Below are 17,785 nucleotides of genomic sequence, written 5' to 3' on the forward strand. Positions count from 1 at the left end.
CTCTCAAGCATGAGGTCCTGAGTTCAATTCCCCGCAGCACATGTACCAGAGTGGTGTCTGGTTCTTTCTCTCTCTCTCTCTCCTTCTCTTTCCTATCCCTTTCATTAGTTAATAAATAAAATATTAAAAAATATAAAATAAATATAATCAAACTGTAATGCTTAAAATCTGGTCATTAATTAAAAATTATTTTGCAATCAGATGTTATATGCTTAAGCCTAAGTCCACTTTAAAAACTATACGTATGTACAGCATAATCCTGTTTCTGAAAAAGTTAACAGTATATACATACAGGGAAAATTTCTCTAAGACTTTTTTTTTTTCTCTAAGATTGTATAAGAAACTTAATGGTGTTTTACCTGTGGGAAGACCAGAATCTATCCAGAGGGAGCTTAGTGCAAACAGATTTCTTAAGTCTTTATTAACTAATGAGCAAGAGAGAACCAGAGCATCACTCTGGCACATTGATTCTGGCACAGGTGATGATGGGCACTGAACTAGGAAACTTAGGCTTGAAAGTTCCATACTTTATCTACTGTGCCACTTCCCAGTTGCCAACAGAGATGTTTTTTATTTTTATTTTCTGGAAACTAGGGCACCTGCTGAGACTCAGTGCCTGCACTAGGATTACCCTATTTCCAGAGGCCATTTCCCCTTTTTCTTTTATGATAGAGAAGGAAATACAAAGAAAGAGAAAGAGAGACAGTTGATCTACTGCTCAATAAGATCCCCCCAGGCAGGTGTTGAAAGGGGATTTGAACTTGGGCCTTTGTGTATGGTAATGTGTGGAGGCACCACTAGCCAGGCCCAACTAATGCTTTTAATGGACTGCATTAAAAGCAGTGGATTTGTAGCTAGACTGTTTAAAAGAGGAATGATGAACAGTGGGAGATGGGAAGATTGCTAGGTTTGGTCATATATCACTCTCTTAAAAAGTATTTTATGGGGGAGCTGGGCGGTAGCTCAGTGGATTAAGTGCATGTGGCGCAAAGCCAAGGACCAGTGTAAGGATCCCAGTTCCAGCCCTCGACTCCCCCACCTGCAGGGGGGTTGCTTCAAGTGGTGAAGCACGTCTGCAGGTGTCTTATCTTTTTCTCCCCGTATTCCCCTCCTCTCTCGATTTCTCTCTGTCCTATTCAACAACAATAACATCAATAATAATAATAACCACAACAATGATAAAACAACAAGAGCAACAAAAGGGGAAAAAATAGCCTCCAGAAGCAGTGGATTTGTAGTAGTGCAGGTACTGAGCCCCAGCGATATCCCAGGAGGCAAAAAAAAAAAAAAAAAAGTATTCTATGGAAAAAGTATATAAATATTGTTAACTTATCTTATGGTCTTGTCAATATTTCCATTTATAAATAAAAATTTAAGGGCGGGAGAGACAGAATAATGGTTATGCAAACAGACTCTCATGCCTGAGGCTCCTAAGTCCCAGGTTCAATCCCCCGTATCACCATAAGCCAGAGCTAAGTAGTGCTCTGGTGTTTCTCTCTCTCTCTGCATCTCTCTCAAAAATAAATTTAAAAAATTTTTTTAAAAGTATTCTAAGAAGCAAAATAAAGTGGTGACAAGCTGCTTAGTATGCTAAAAACATCACTCTGAAAAAATGAAATCAGTTTCAAAAAAATATTTCATGATAGTGAGAGGTCTGAGTTCCACTCTGGCATATATGGTGCTGGGAACTGAACCCGAGGGGAGTTGGGCAGTAGCGCAGTGGGTTAAGCACACCTGGTGGAATTGAACCTGAGGCCTCAGGCATGCAAGTTGCATGTTCTGATGAGTGATTTTGCCTGGTCACAAAATCAGTTCTGTAATGGCTTTGTGCAAACACCAAGTTATAACTGTCCAGCCTATGTTTTTGTAAAAAATAACTTCAGCATAGCTCTAGATCTGTAAGTTTTCTATTATAAGACATAACAGGGTAAGTTAAGATAGCACAATGTTTATTCAGAGACTCTCATGCCTGAGGCCTGAGGTTCATTCAATCTCTTGTACTACTATAAGCTAGAGCTGAGCAAAGGAAAAAAAAGAGAGAGAATGCACAATGTTTATATCACTATAATTTATAAAAAAATACTTGATGAATTGATTAACTTTTAACCTATTTTTTCCCTTTACAAAACTTTAAAATTTTTTATCTTTATTATTGTATAGAGACAGAGAGAAATTAAGAAGGGAGAGGGAGATAGAAAAGGAGAGAGACAGAGAGACACCTGCAGCCCTGCTTCACCACTCATGAAGCTTTCCTTCTGCAGGTGGGGATCAGGGGCTTGAACCTGGGTCCTTGCATACTGTAATGTGAGCGCTTAAACAGGTGTGCTACCACCTGGCCCCACGAAACATTTAAAATAGATCTAGTCATAACTTCATGTCAAGCTAATTTTTGGAATAAAATTTAATAAAAAATATGACAACTATTTTTTATTTTTGTTGCTGTATTATTACTTTGACCATTAACAAACCTTCACAACTCCAGGCTAGCTATTTCAGGTAGAAAGATGGAGACAGAGGCATTAACAAAAGGAGAGAGGGAAAGACATCACAGAACTGAAACTTCTTTCAGTGTCATAGGGCCAAGCTAGAATCTGGGCTTCATGGTAAAGCAGCATACTACCAGGTGGGCATTTTTACAGTTACTATCTATGTTTAGAAATACAAACTACTGGGAGTCCGGTGGTAGTGCAGCGGGTTAAGCGCACGTGGCGCAAAGCCCAAGGACTGACATAAGGATCCCGGTTTGAGCCCTCGGCTCCCCACCTGCAGGGGAGTCGCTTCACAGGCGGTGAAGCAGGTCTGCAGGTGTCTATCTTTCTCTCCCCCTCCCTGTCTTCCCCTCCTCTCTCCATTTCTTTCTGTCCTATCCAACAATGACGACAATAATAATAATTACAACAAGAAGACAACCAGGGCAACAAAAGGGAATAAATAAATAGATAAATATTAAAAAAAAAAAGAAATACAAACTACAGGGGACTGGGCAGTGGCACAGTGGGTTAAGTATACATGGCGTAAGCACAAGGACCGGCCTAAGTAAGGATTCTGGTCAAGACCTATGGGGGGGGGGGTTAGCTTCACAGTAGTAAAAGAAGGTCTGCAGGGGTCTTTCTCTCCCGTCTTCCACATTTCTCTTGATTTCTCTCTGTCCTATCCCACAACAATAGCAATAACAATAAAAGAGCAACAAAAATGAGGGAAAAATGGCCCCCAGAAGCAGTGGATTTGTGGTGAAGGCACCAAACCTCATCAATAACCCTGGAGGAAAAAAAAAAAGAGAGAGAGATGAACTGAAAATTTATCTGAGAAATCACTGCAATAATTTTACTAAATATGTACCTTTTTAAATTAAAAATCACTTTTTTAAAAAGTGATTATTTTTATTTATTCCCTTTTGCTACCCTTGTTTTTTATTGTTGTAGTTATTGACGTCATCACTGTTGGACAGGACCTAAAGAAATGGAGAGAGGAGGGGAAGACAGAGAGGGGGAGAGAAAGATCGACACCTGGAAACCTACTTCACAACTTGTGAAACGACTCCCCTGCAGGTGGGGAGCTGGGGGCTTGAACCCTTACAACGGTCCTTGTGCTTTGTGCCACCTGCACTTAACCCGCTGCATTACCGCCGACTCCCTAAAAATCACTTTTTAAAAAAAATATTTATTTTATTTATTTATTCCCTTTTGTTGCCCTTGTTTTATTGTTGTTGTCGTTGTTGGATAGGACAGAGAGAAATGGAGAGAGGAGGGGAAGACAGAGAGGAGGAGAGAAAGATAAGACACCTGCAGACCTGCTTCACTGCCTGTGAAGCGACTCCCCTGCAGGTGGGGAGCCGGGGTTCGAACCGGGATCCTTATGCCGGTCCTTGTGCTTTGCGCCACCTGTGCTTAACCCGCTGCGCTACAGCCCGACTCCCCAAAAATCACTTTTAAATGGACAAATCAGGGATAGACAAAGCAATTACAAAGGGTTCCAGAAAACTATGGGGCTAAAAGGGCTCCAGATAATTCAGTAACCACAATCTCTTTTGGACAAATTTAAGGATTACAAAAGCAAGATCAGGGAGACAGCTAAATTGACAGAGCACAGGACTTGCATCTATGAGGCTCCTGGTTTGATTTCTGATGCTACACAAGCTATTGGAGTGGGACTCTGGCAGCTCAAGATCCCCCACCTCCCCATAAAACAGACAAATCTCAACTAAAAAACCAAACACAAAACATACTGTACCTCAAATTATTCAACCTTTCTTTAATGAAACTTCTGAGTGAATCTATACAGTAATCCTAGATTTAAAAATTCTGAAGGTGAAGAAGGCTTTCCTAATAGCTAACAGAAATAATTTCAGTTAAAGGGTTTAACAATCAATGGAAAGGTAGAACTAACAACCTTTACTAACAGAAAGAGCCTTCCCTTACCTGGGTTACATTATTCTCAACTCCTTTTATTTCTAGACATTAGCCCTCAAAAAGGCAAAGAAAACTTTTTAAAAATAGGATTACTTTTTTTTATAAGCTTGTAGCTAGATTCATTCTACATACCTGAAAAATTCAAAGTTGAGACAAGCCTTCGGCAAGAAAAACTTATCATCTTGTTTGAACCAGAGTTTGCTCATAGCTGTATCCTGTGATGGAGAAATAATCTGATTATAAAAACAAAGCATATGAAATAATTCTCCAAGAGAATGACAAAGGAAATAGTTCAATTTTATTCTGGGAACGCTTTCATTTCATGACTGTGAAGCCTGTTAAGGAGGTTAGCAGCTGTGAAGCTGGTAATTCTAGTAGGACAGGGAAATCATCCTTTGGTCTACATTAAGTTAGGGACATGGGGCAAAGGCAGAGGATTAATAGGCTGAAGAAACCAATACAAACTTTTCAGTCTCCATTTTCTAGACACTGGGATACAGATGCAGGATCACTAGGGCCATATGGCAGCCAGTCTATAAGGTAGATTGCAATGACTCCTGCCTGCTGGAATTCATACCCTAGTGTAGGCCTCTTTCCCAAATTGGGCCACAGTTGATCTGCTTGATCAAGAGAGTATCATTGGAGTGGAGATCTGATACCTCTGAGATTACAATACTTAAAATACGTAGTGGCAAAAAGGGAAAAATGAATAAATAAATATATATATATTTTTTTAAAAAAGGGCAGAGGTTAAGTGCAGCTGGCGCAAAGCACAAGGACTTGCATAAGGAACCCCGTTCGAGACCCCGGCTCCCCACCTGCAAGGGAGTCGCTTCACAAGCAGTGAAGCAGGTCTACAGGTGTCTTTCTCTCCCCCTCTCTGTCTCCCCTTCTCTCTCCATTTCTCTCTGTTCTATCCAACAGCGACGACATCAATACCAACAACAATAACTACAATAATAAAACAAGGGCAACAAAAAGGGAAAAATGAATAAATATATTTTTAAAGTTTTATTTATTTATTTATTCCCCTTTTGTTGCCCTTGTTGTTTTATTGTTTTAGTTATTATCGATGTCATTGTTGTTGGATAGGACAGAGGGAAATGGAGAGAGGAGGGGAAGACAGAGAAGAGGAGAGAAAGACAGACACCTGCAGCCCTGCTTCACCGCCTGTGAAGCGACTCCCCTGCAGGTGGGGACCCGGGGGCTCAAACCTGGATCCTTTTGCCAGTCCTTGAGTTTGGCGCCACCTGCGCTTAACCCGCTGCGCTACCGCCCAACTCCCAAATAAATATTTTTAAAAAAATAGTGGCTTCTTTTGTGACCATGACTTTGTCTCTTGGATCACTCACTCTGGAAGAAAACAGCTGCAATGTCAAATAACTTTATGGAGAGGACCATGTTGTGATGAATTAGGGCTTGTTGACAATTATACAACTGAACTTAGGAGAACAACCCACCTCTGTTCTGAATATAACTTTGTGCATTATGTATTTATTTATTATTGGATAGAGACAGAGAAATTGAGAAGGGAGGTAGAGAGGGAAAAAGACAGAGAAACACCTACAGTCCTGCTTCACTACTTGTGAAGCTTTGACCCTGCAGGAGGGGCTCAGGGACTTCAACCTAGGTCCTTGAGCATTGTAATGCTCGTAATGTAGTGCGCATAATCAGGTGCATCACTGCCTGGCCCCCTGAACATAACTCCATGAAAGACCTTGAATCAGAAGTATTCAACTAACCAATTTCCAGATTCATGAACTATGTGAGATAAAATAAATGTTTGTTGCTTTGACAACCCAGGTGTCCAACATTAGATAGTGGCTGAGCAAGTTGTGGTCTATATACACAACGGAATACTACTCAGCTGTAAAAAATGGTGACTTCACCGTTTTTAGCCGATCTTGGATGGACCTTGAAAAAATCATGTTGAGTGAAATAAGTCAGAAACAGAAGGATGAATATGGGATGATCTCACTCTCAGGCCGAAGTTGAAAAACAAGATCAGAAAAGAAAACACAAGTAGAACCTGAAATGGAATTGGCATATCGCACCAAAGTAAAAGACTCTGGGGTGGGTGGGTGGGGAGAATACAGGTCCAAGAAGGATTCAGAGGACCTAGTGAGGGTTGTATTGTTATATGGGAAACTGGGGAATGTTATGCATGTACAAACTATTGTACTTACTGTTGAATGTAAAACATTAATTCCCCAATAAAAAAGAGAGAAAAAAGAATACTATGTATTTAAATGTGTCATATAAAAAAAAAATGTTTGTTGCTTTGAAATGCTGAATACTGGAGTAACTGTTAGAAGCAATATATAGCTAACAGCCAAGTATGAATAATTAAGCCAATATCTTGACTCTCCATTCATACTATATTAAATATAGTCATAAGTATTCACTTCAAACTATGACAAGAGAAGTAAATAGTTTAGTGTTCTCCTTGACTTATGCTGAGGTCTATTTAAAACAAGTAAACAAATAGGAGAAATGAACAAGTTTTTTCTTTGAATATCATAATCTATAACTTGTCTCATTAGTAATTAAGATTTTCTTTTAAGTAACTTAAAAAAATTATTATTTATTTTCCCTTTTGTTGCCCTTTTAAAAAAAATTGTTGTTGTAGTTATTGTTGTTGTCATTGTTGTTGCATAGGACAGAAAGAAATGGAGAGAGAAGGGGAAGACAGAGAAGGAGAGAAAAGGAGACACCTGAAGACCTGCTTCACCGCTTGTGAAGTGACTCTCCTGCAGGTGGGAAGCTGGGGACTCGTAATTAAGATTTTCTTTTTTTTTTAAATATTTATTTTATTTATTTATTCCCTTTTGTTGCCCTTGTTGTTTTATTGTTGTAGTTATTATTGTTGTTGTCATTGTTGGATAGGACAGAGAGAAATGGAGAGAGGAGGGGAAGACAGAGAGGAGGAGAGAAAGACAGACACCTGCAGACCTGCTTCACCGCCTGTGAAGCGACTCCCCTGCAGGTGGGGAGCCGGGATTCGAACCGGGATCCTTATGCCGGTCCTTGTGCTTTGCGCCACCTGCGCTTAACCCGCTGCGCTACAACCCGACTCCCAGTAATTAAGATTTTCAAGTTAAATTATCTTTAAAAAAATTTTTTAAGTATTTATTTATTTTCTCTTTTGTTGCCCTTGTTTTATTGTAGTTATTACTGTTGTTGGATAGGACAGAGAGAAATGGAGAGAAGAGGGGAGACAGAGAAGGGGAGAGAAAGACAGACACCTGCAGACCTGCTTCACCGCCTGTGAAGTGACTCCCCTGCAGGTGAGGAGCTGGGGGCTCGAACCGGGATCCTTAAGCCGGTGCTTGCGCTTTGTGCCACGTGCACTTAACACAGTGCGCTACTGCCGACTCCCGTTAAATTATCTTTTACCTATGAAAATACTAAATCTTATTGAGTTAATCTAAATGTTAGGTCATTTGAAGAAAATACAGATATCTCAAATGGTAAGCTTAAAAGAAGTTAATTTAGGAACAAAAATGTGCTGTAATAATTCAATCTATTTCCTATATAATTTATCCAAACTGTGAAACAGTAACATGAAAATATTTGGGAAAAGAAAAAGAACTTCTTTTCACCTTCCCTTCCCAATGACTTAACTGTATATAGCTACTCCATAAGAAAGAACCATTTATGGGGGCCAGGCGGTGGCCGCACCTGGTTAAGTGCACACATAACAGTGCGCAAGGACCCAGGTTCAAACCCTGGTCCCCACCTGCAGGGGGAAAGCTTCACAAGTGGTGACGCAGGGCTGCAGATGTCTCTCTGTCTCTTTCCCTCTCAATTTCTGATTGTCTCTACAATAAATAAATAAAAAGATAAATAAAAAAAGAACCATTTATAAAAAACAGGAATTTGGGAGTCGGGCAGTAGTGCAGCAGATTAAAGGTTAAGTACATATGGTGCAAAGCAAGGACTGGCGTAAGGATCCCAGTTCGAGCCTCTGTCTCCCCACCTGTAGGGGAGTCGCTTCACAGGCAGTGAAGGAGGTCTGCAGGTGTCTATCTTTCTCTTCCCGTCTTCCCCCCCTCTCTCCATTTCTCTCTGTCCTATCCAACAACAACAATAATAACTACAACAATAAAACAACAAGGGCAACCAAAGGGGATAAATATTTAAAAAAAAAACAGTTCAACAGTTTTCATTGGGTATGTTTTCATCTAGGCTTTAGATATTATTTTTTGACCTCTTTCATAATACAATATGAATCTACTTCCTTATTGGATCTTCTGCGAATATGGGATAAATTCCTGGAATAATAAATTCTATATTGTTTAATAGTTTTCCTTGCTTTAGCATCTCCAGACGTTTAGTATTTCTTGAAAAAAATATTTAATTTATTTAAAATGTGGTATGTGGGGAGGCGGGGAGAAGGTTGGGTGGTGGCACATATGGTTGAGCGCACACATTATCATATGGAAGGATCCAGGTTCAAGCCCCCAGTCTCCACTTGTGGGGTAAAGCGTCACAAGCAGTAAAGCAGGACTGCAGGTGTTTATCTTTCTCCCTATTTGCCCATTCCTTCTTTCTGCCTCTATCCAAAATAAAATAAAATTTAAAAAACTGGGGAAAAAAAATAACATGTGAGACACCGAGAACTAGCACAGCACTCTGGCACATGGAATGCCAGAGACAGAACTCAGGATTTCATGTTTGAAAGTACCAGTGATTTATTTAATGCACTGGCTCTCAGGCCTACCTTTTAACATTTCTTGCAATAATTGGTATCTAACTTTTTGGCACTTCTTAGAATATAAGTCTCCCAAATCAAGATAATATCAAATTGAAGGAAATATCTCCCTACTCCCCTATGATAGGTTCACCCACACATGGAAAAGGACACATTACCTTAATAAGAGATGGGTATGGTGATGCTTCCTTTTCTAATGATAAAATCTCAAAATTTGTAGGAATAAATTCATTTTTTGTTGGTAGTTTAAATTTCCCATTCAGGTCAGCATTCTGCCATTTCTGAGTGAATAATAATAGCACACACACAAAATCAATAGTCTGATTTAAGAACTTTAAGTCATTTTGCTTAACATGCAAATATTAAGAGGGCTAATGTCACACAGTATTTTCTACTGTACATTAAGAAATTACCCCTCCATGATGGCAGAGGAGGATCTAGAGGGGGTTTAACTGTTACGTGGAAAACTGAGAAATGTTACACATGTACAAACGATTATATTTTATTGTTGACTGTAAACCATTAATCTTTCCAATAAAGAAAGAGAAAAAAAAAAGAGTTATCTATAAAAAAGGATTAAAGAAATTACTCCTCCAAGATCTAATGATAGCTTTTCATGAAATCTGAGTTGGTATCTCTAGTACCATCTTCCCTTTTCACATATCTCCAAAAATGACCAGTTGAGGTTGAGACTCTAAGCCAGAAACACAGAAAATGGTGATAGGTTTGTTTTAGCCTTTAAAGAATAATCTGTAGGCTTCATTCCTTCCTTCCACGAATATTTCACCATGCTGAGATCCAATGTGTGAAGTCCTGTAATTTTATTTTTAGAATTATTTTAGTAGCATTCTGTCTTTATTTCCACTTTATTGAAAGGGTTGAGGTTTACGAATAGTTTTTGTCACTTAAGTACAACCTCTCATCTTTCCATGATAGGTGTCTGTAAAACACTCTCTCCCTCATCAACTTGGATTCTCAATTTAGGTCCTCTTCTGTCATCTTGCCCCAGGATCCCAGTGCCCCCTCTATCCTATTAATCCTTTTCCCAGAGTGCTTTGCTTTGGTACAATACACCATACCCAGTCCAAGTTTCATCTTATGTTTTCCCTTACTGCCCTGCTTCTTAATTTCCACCTATGAGTGAGATCATCTGTTATTTTTTCTTTTCTGGCTTATCTTACTCAACGTGATCCCTTCTAGGTTTGTCCAAGATAAGGCAAAGAAGATGGCTTCCTCATTTCTAACAGCTGCATAATATTCCATTGTACATGTATATACCATAACTTTCTTAGTCACTTATCAGTTGTTGGGCATCTGGCTTACTTCCATGTTTGGGCTATAACAAATCATGGTACTATGAACATTGGTGTGCATAGGTCTCTCTGGACAGATGTCTTTGTTTCCTTTGGATATATCCCCGGGACACTTCTTCCGAGATATGTTTACAACAAAACTGAGTTCATCACAGCCTTGTTCCTTATTTTAACATTCCATACTTGAATTCTTCCTACCTTCTTTGACAAAAGACACTTCTGCCTCTCTTGTACCGTGTATTTCAATGATCTGTAACTATATGACCCTTAAAGAGTCTGGTGTATAGCACTGGTGGTCTGATAGACACATAAAAGGGTAGTCAAAGAACCTGTCTTCATACAAAAATTTGAGTTCCAGATCTTTGTTCATTGCTCTTAGCACAGTGCAGACAGCAATGGATCACCACACTCTATATTCTGGGCAAGGAACTGGTGATCTATGAATCTCATTTTTTTCCTCTTTTCTTTTTATCATTTTATGGGGGGGGGTAATAGCTTACTGTATAGTTATTGACACGAGTATAACTTTTCATCTCCCCATAAAAGGTGGCTGCAGAACACTCTCTTCCCTAAGTTAGGTCCCTTTCCACCAGCATGTACCCGGACCCCAGTGCCCTCTGTATCCCATTCTTCCCTCTCTTCCTCCAGAGTCCTTTGCTTTGATGCAATACACCAGGATCTCACTACAGCCTTGTGTGTTCTGCTATTGTCACACTTATTTACAGATGTGCTCACCCTACCTTAATTACTTCGTCTGGTATAGCTTCTTGTTTGTACTGGGTTCCATACCATTCTTCTGTGTGATCAGTTTTCCCTTCAAAAGATTTGGATACTATTGCAACCCTACAGACAGATGAAAATGGCAAATGGGGAAAAGATTATGAACACATGTTAATATGAATATATAAACTTTTTCAGACACTGACTCATGAAAACATAAGTAATAACCAAGGAAATGGTTGGTCTCTTAAGAGTCAACAAATCCTGTCTAGACTTAGCCATAGTAATTAATATGCATATAGTTTTCTGAATAGTCTCCATTATTCGTTGACTCTAGTTCAGGGGTGGGGACTCTTATTTTCTGCTAAGGGACATCTTGACATTTATAATGTCATTTTGTGGGCTCTGCAAAATTATCCACTTAAAAAAATTATCCCTGGGAGTCATTCGGTAGCGCAGTGGGTTAAGCGCAGGTGGCACAAAACTCAAGGACCGGCTTAAGAATCCCGGTTCGAGCCCCCGGCTCCCCACCTACTAGGGGAGTTGCTTCACAGGTGGGGAAGCAGGTCTGCAGGTGTCTATTTTTCTCTCCTGTCTTCCCCCTCCTTTATTTCTCTGTTCTATCCAGCGACGACAACATCAATAATAACTACAACAACAAAACAACAAGGGCAACAAAAGGGAACAAATAAATATTAAAAAAAAAACATTTAAAAAATTATCCCTTAATGTTGTTATGAAAAAAGTTCTAAGATTTATTAAATTTTGCATCCCACCATGGCACGGTGGGAACAATCAATATATAAAGCTCATGGCCAGATGGTCCCCAGTCCTGTACTAGCTGATCATTTACAGTGTGTGCGTGTGTGTGGGGAAACCTGCAGGAGAGACATTTGTAAGTATGCTATTAACTAAAATTTAAAAGAGTAGGTTGAACAACAGCTATGTAGCAGGATTTGCAAGCCTGAGGTTCCAGATTTGATCTCTGGCACTTTATATGCCAGAGCTGAGAAGAACTCTGGTCTCTCCCTCTCTTGTAAAAATAAATGCATAAATCTTTAAAATAAATAAAATAAAGGTAGTGAGGGCAAAAAAACAAAATGCAAGAGGGCCTTTTGAAAAATAATCATTGAGGGCCAGGCAGTGGCACAGCTGGCTGAGCACACACATTACCATGGACAAGGACTCTGGTTCAAGATCCTGCTCCTGACCTGCAAGGGTGATGCTTCACATATGGTGAAGTAGGACTGTAGGTGTCTCTCATTCTCTCTTCAGTTCTGTTTCCCTCTCCCCCTCCCAACCTTTCTCTAGCCAATCAAATGAAATAGAAAGAAAAAGAAAGGAAAAAAAAAAAGCTGCTAGGTTTGTGGTACAGGCAATGAGCCCCAGTGATAACCCTGGTGGCAATAAAAACATAATAGGTGGGGTCCGGGTGGTAGCGCAGTAGGTTAAGCTCACATGGTGCAAAGCACAAGGACCGGCATAAGGATCCTGGTTCAAGCCCCCCGTTTCCCACCTGCAAGGTGAAGGTAGTCTCACAAGCAGTGAAGCAGGTCTGCAGGTGTCTATCTTTCTCAATTTCTCTCTGTCCTATGCAACAACAGCAGCAGCAATGGCAACGATAACAATAACAAGGGCAACAAAATGGGAAAAATGGCCTCCAGGAGCAGTGGATTCATAGTGCAGGCACTGAGCCCCAGTGATAACCCTGGAGGCAAAAACAAAAACAAAAAAACCTTAATAGGTTCACAACTATTTTTTTGTTTGTTTATTTAAAGATTAATGTGAGAAAGAGAGAGAAAGAGAAAGGAGTAGAGAGAAATTGAAGATGAAGAGGGGTAAGAGAGAGAAAACATGGGAGCACCACTCTGGCATATGTGATGCCAGGGATTGAATTCAAGATCACATGATTGAGAGTCCAGTGCTTTATCCACTGTGCCACCTCCTGGGTCACTCCAAATCTGTTCTTATTTGTTCTCACCTGTTTTCCCAGATGTTGGTTCAGGTTTCTGAATGTCAGTCTCACAGCTAAAAGACTACTTATAATCAGAATTCTCTGCTGAAAACCCATTCATTTCCATCTATCCCTCACTGAAACTTATAAATGTCAATGGCTGGTTGTCTAAACAATATATTTCTTATAAATTCTAGATAAAATTTTTACCTGGCTAGCTGGACTTGGTCTTAACATATGTTTTAAGGTAACTATCTATGCATCCTGATTCAACTGTTAGTATCAGTAACTAATATTCCTTTTAAAATTTTTTACTTATTTCTTTATTAGATAGAGCCAATCAGAAATCAAGAGAGAAGGTGAAGATGGGGGAGAAAGAGAGGAAGAGAGACAGCCCTGCTTCACCACTTGCAAAGCTTTTCCCCTGCAGGTAGGGCCTGGGGGCTTAAACCTGGGTCCTTGTTTGTTGTAACATGTGTGCTCAACCAGGTTATTCCACCATTCAGCCCTTGAATAACTTAATATTCTTACTCTAAGTATTCCTGATTTGATCTACTACAGATTACTACCAGTTCTACAAATGATATTAAATAATTTCACCAAAATAGAGGAAAATCACAGCACCAATAAAAAAGAAGGGCAACAAAAGGGAAAATAAGTAAATAAATATAAATCAAACTGATCTAGAAATCTGTGAACCCAAGTGTAGAAGCACATGTGAGAACACCTGGGTTATGAAAAAAGACAATTAAAGATAGCTACAGTATATTTAACTGTAGACAGTCACAAAAACCTAGAACAGGCATTATAGGATTTTAGGCATTTGCTGAAAATCTCATTATGCTAAAAAAAAAAAAAAGACATGGTAAATTTTTCTTTTTTTTTAAATATTTTATTTTATTTATTTATTCCCTTTTGTTGCCCTTGTTGTTTTATTGTTGTAGTTATTATTGTTGTTGTCGTCGTTGTTGGATAGGACAGAGAGAAATGGAGAGAGGAGGGGAAGACAGAGAGGAGGAGAGAAAGATAGACACCTGCAGACCTGCTTCACCGCCTGTGAAGCGACTCCCCTGCAGGTGGGGAGCCGGGGGCTCGAACCGGGATCCTTATGCAGGTCCTTGTGCTTTGCGCCACCTGCGCTTAACCCGCTGCGCTACAGCCCGACTCCCGGTAAATTTTTCTTTTTAAAAATTATCTTTATTTATTGGATAGAGATAGCAAGAAATTGAGAGGGAAGGGGGATGGAGATGGAGATGGGGAGAGAAAGAGAGAGAGAGACCTGCAACCCTGCTTGACCACTCATGAAGCTTTCCCCCTGCAGATGGGGACTGGGGACTTGAACCTGGGTCCTGAGCACGGTAAAATGTACACTCAAGCAGGTGCACCACCACCTGGCCCCATGGTGGTAAATTTTTCTTAAATGTAAATGTCTCTGGGCAATGCTATTCATGCTTGAGAGTTAGTGCTTTATCTACTGCACCACCTCCTAGATCACTGGGCAACACTATTCATTACTTTAATTCTGTCCACAAAGAATTAGCTGCTGTTTGGTACTGATATGACCCTTAGAAATGAGAAGAGGGCACACAAAATAGCTCACTTGGATAGTGTATTAATGTCTCACTCTCTCCACTTCTGTCTCTATCAAGGAACAGGCAGAGAGGATCACTTTTCCATACTGAAACTTTTATCAATGAGAAGAGTAAACAGTGAGCTAGAATGAATGTGACTACTGATTTCAAATAAGCACATTTAGAAAATTCAGAGGGTATAAACAGACTTTGGAGTTGGGTGAGAGGCCATTCAGAAACATCCTGCCTACAGGGATTAAAAAAGCAACATGGCAGGGAGTCGAGCGGTAGCGCAGCGGGTTAAGCGCACATGGCGCAAAGCACAAGGACCCGTGTAAGGATCCTGGTTCGAGCCCCTGGCTCCCCATCTGCAGGGGAGTTACTTTCACAGGCAGTGAAACAGGTCTGCAGGTGTCTGTCTTTCTCTCCCCTCCTCTCTCCATTTCTTTCTGTCCGAACAATGACAACATCAATAACAAGAACAATAATAACTAGAACAATGAAAAACAAGGGTAACAAAAGGGAAAAATAAATAAAAAAATTAAAGAAAAAAGCAACATGGTTCTCAAAGAATAAATTCTCTGGAGACTTTTTATATAACTCGAGAAAACTGGGGCTGGGGGGGGGGACTTAAAAATGAGGAGAGATTTTGAGACCAAAGGAACGAGGATATCTAAGATGACAGGAAAGGGATAAGGCAACAAGGCATTTATAAATTGGACAAGACAAAATTTAAGAATACTCTTGCTCTCCTCTCCTCTGTCAACTAGGAATATCAAAGGAGCCCACCTGGGATCGCAACAGGACAGGAATAGAACTACTTTGGGAACCCACCAAATCACCAGAGCATCTAGAGAACACAACTCTGCCCAGACCTCCAGCTCTACCCAGTTGAGAAGCTTCTCTAAAGAACAAGGAAAGATCACCTGAGACTGCAACAAGATGAGACTGAGACTACTTTAGGAATCCACCAAGTCACCGGTGAGTGAAAACACGTGTGGCTTGTGGACAGAGAGGAGCCTAAGGAGAGATTCCTGAGGCTAAAGGCCGTATCTATTCCCAAGCGGCTAGTAACAGTCTGGCAGTGTGCCAGTTGAGGAGCCACCTCCAGTCTGAACAAAAAACTGCTGAAGGGAGGAGAAGACTCCCCTAACTCTCACCAAATGCAAATTTGAGTCTCTCTCCATTTCCTACTGCCCTCAGAGGCTGGAGCAGCAGGGGGAAGGCCCTGTGCTAACATGGGGTGGGGTGGGTGGGAGAGAACTGACCAGGAAATTCAGGAGAAGATCTACACACCCCGGTTGTCTAGCAATGGGGTTGTATAGTGAGTGCCTTTCCACACTGTTCTCCTGATGAGAACATGGTGAATAATTGCCTCAGAAACTACAGACTGGATTTGTTTAGAAACTCACAGGCCCCAGCAGTGCCTGCTTGGCAGAGAAGCTGAATAGAGCCCAGAGCTTTGGATCCCTGAGGTGTGGGAGTCTCTTTGCATAACCACTGTGCTATCTCTCCCCCACCCTGCTTTATCTCTTGGTCAGGAGTGAGGGATTAAGCTAAGAAGCCTACTTATAGTTTAAAAACCCTCAGGCTACCATAGCCTACAGGGAAGAAAAAGAACAAAAGAGGATATAACAACCACTGTGCTTCAACTCAGGGATTGAGATAACATTGAAACAACTGTTAATTTCCACAACTGTGAACTCTTTAAGTACCTTACTTAGACACAAGTCAATCCAGGCAAGAGTGATCAGTGGACTGAAAAGTATGGTGAGAAGGACCTCATAACACACTGTAATAATGGATAAACCATGGAGAAACATTGGAGAAATGAACTAGGACAAAAGTCCAGCTTAAAGTCCCTCAAAGGCAGAAACACAGGAAAATGAGATCAAAATCCAAACACTAGCTGAGGAACTAGTCACAGAAGTGAGGAAAGTGTTTGAAAGAATTGTCATCATAAATGCAGAAACAAATGAGACTCTGAAGAAAAAAAAAAAAGCACTATCTCGAGGTAGAGAGCAGAAAACTGAAACAGGTGAACTAACAGCACAACTAGCTAAACAAGCTAGTACAGTACCAGAACAGAGTAACTAGCTGATTTACAGAAAACAGCAGATGGGAGACAGAATATAGTAAATGAGGCAGAAAACAGAATTAGCAAGATTGAGGACAAATTAGAGAAAACTAAGAAGAAATCTTAAAAAGAGATTAAGAGATACTGAAGGGGCCAGGTGGTGGCGCACCTGGTTGAGCTCACGTATTACAATGCACAAGGATCCTGTTCGAGCACCCGGTCCCCACCTACAGGAGGAAAGCTTTATGAGTGGTGAAGTAGTGCTGCAGGTGTCTGTCTCTCTTCCTCTCTATCACTCACTTGATTTCCGGCTGTCTCTATCCAGTAAATAGATAATTAATGTTTTTTTTAAAAAGAGATACTGAAAACAACAGAGACATATGGGATGACTTCAAAAGAAGTAATATATGCATTATAGGCCTACCAGAGGAAGAAAGATAGGGAAGGGAAGAAAGCATTCTACAGGACATAATAGATGAGAATTTTCCTAGTCTAGACAACATAAAAGACATAAAGGTTCAAGAAGCCCAGAGGGTCCCAAACAGAATTAACCCAGACTTAAAGACACCAAAATACATCATTAGAATAAAAAGGAATAAGGATAAAGAAAGGATCCTGAAGGCTGCAAGAGAAAAACAAAGAGTCAGGATGGAGGGTAGATAGCATAATGGTTATGCAAAGAGACTCTCATGCCTGATGTTCCAAAGTCCAGGTTCAATCCCACCCACCCCCACACCAACACAAGCCAGAAAGCCAGAGCTGAGAAGTGCTCTGGTTAAAAAAAAAAGTCACTTGCAGAGGAAAAGCCATAAGATTAGCAGACTTCTCCACACAAAACACAGGCCAGAAAAGTATGGCAAGATATCTATAAAGTGCTCAATGAGAAAGGCTATAAAGAAAAAAACAGGCTTTCAACCAAGACTACTATATCCTGCTAGACTGTCATTCAGACTAGATGGAGACATAAAAACCTTCTCAGACAAGCAATAGTTGAAGGAATAAACTTATTACCAAGCCTGCCCTGAAA

The 17,785-nt window shown here is 40.3% G+C and overlaps 1 protein-coding gene across 3 annotated transcripts in view; it reads right to left on the reverse strand.

The window, feature by feature from the left end:
• Positions 1 to 17,785, reverse strand: part of IDE (insulin degrading enzyme) — a 115,705-nt gene that overhangs the window by 28,972 nt on the left and 68,948 nt on the right. For all 3 annotated transcript variants that reach the window (XM_060191936.1, XM_060191935.1, XM_060191937.1), the window contains exons 12-14: positions 11,177 to 11,279; positions 9,282 to 9,404; positions 4,542 to 4,624 (exon numbers count right to left, since the gene is read on the reverse strand). In XM_060191936.1, the coding sequence (XP_060047919.1) occupies positions 4,542 to 4,624; positions 9,282 to 9,404; positions 11,177 to 11,279 (309 nt within the window). The remainder of the gene's footprint in view (positions 1 to 4,541; positions 4,625 to 9,281; positions 9,405 to 11,176; positions 11,280 to 17,785) is intronic.

Source organism: Erinaceus europaeus, chromosome 1, assembly GCF_950295315.1.
Source record: "Erinaceus europaeus chromosome 1, mEriEur2.1, whole genome shotgun sequence".
Taxonomy (NCBI): Eukaryota; Metazoa; Chordata; class Mammalia; order Eulipotyphla; family Erinaceidae; genus Erinaceus; species Erinaceus europaeus.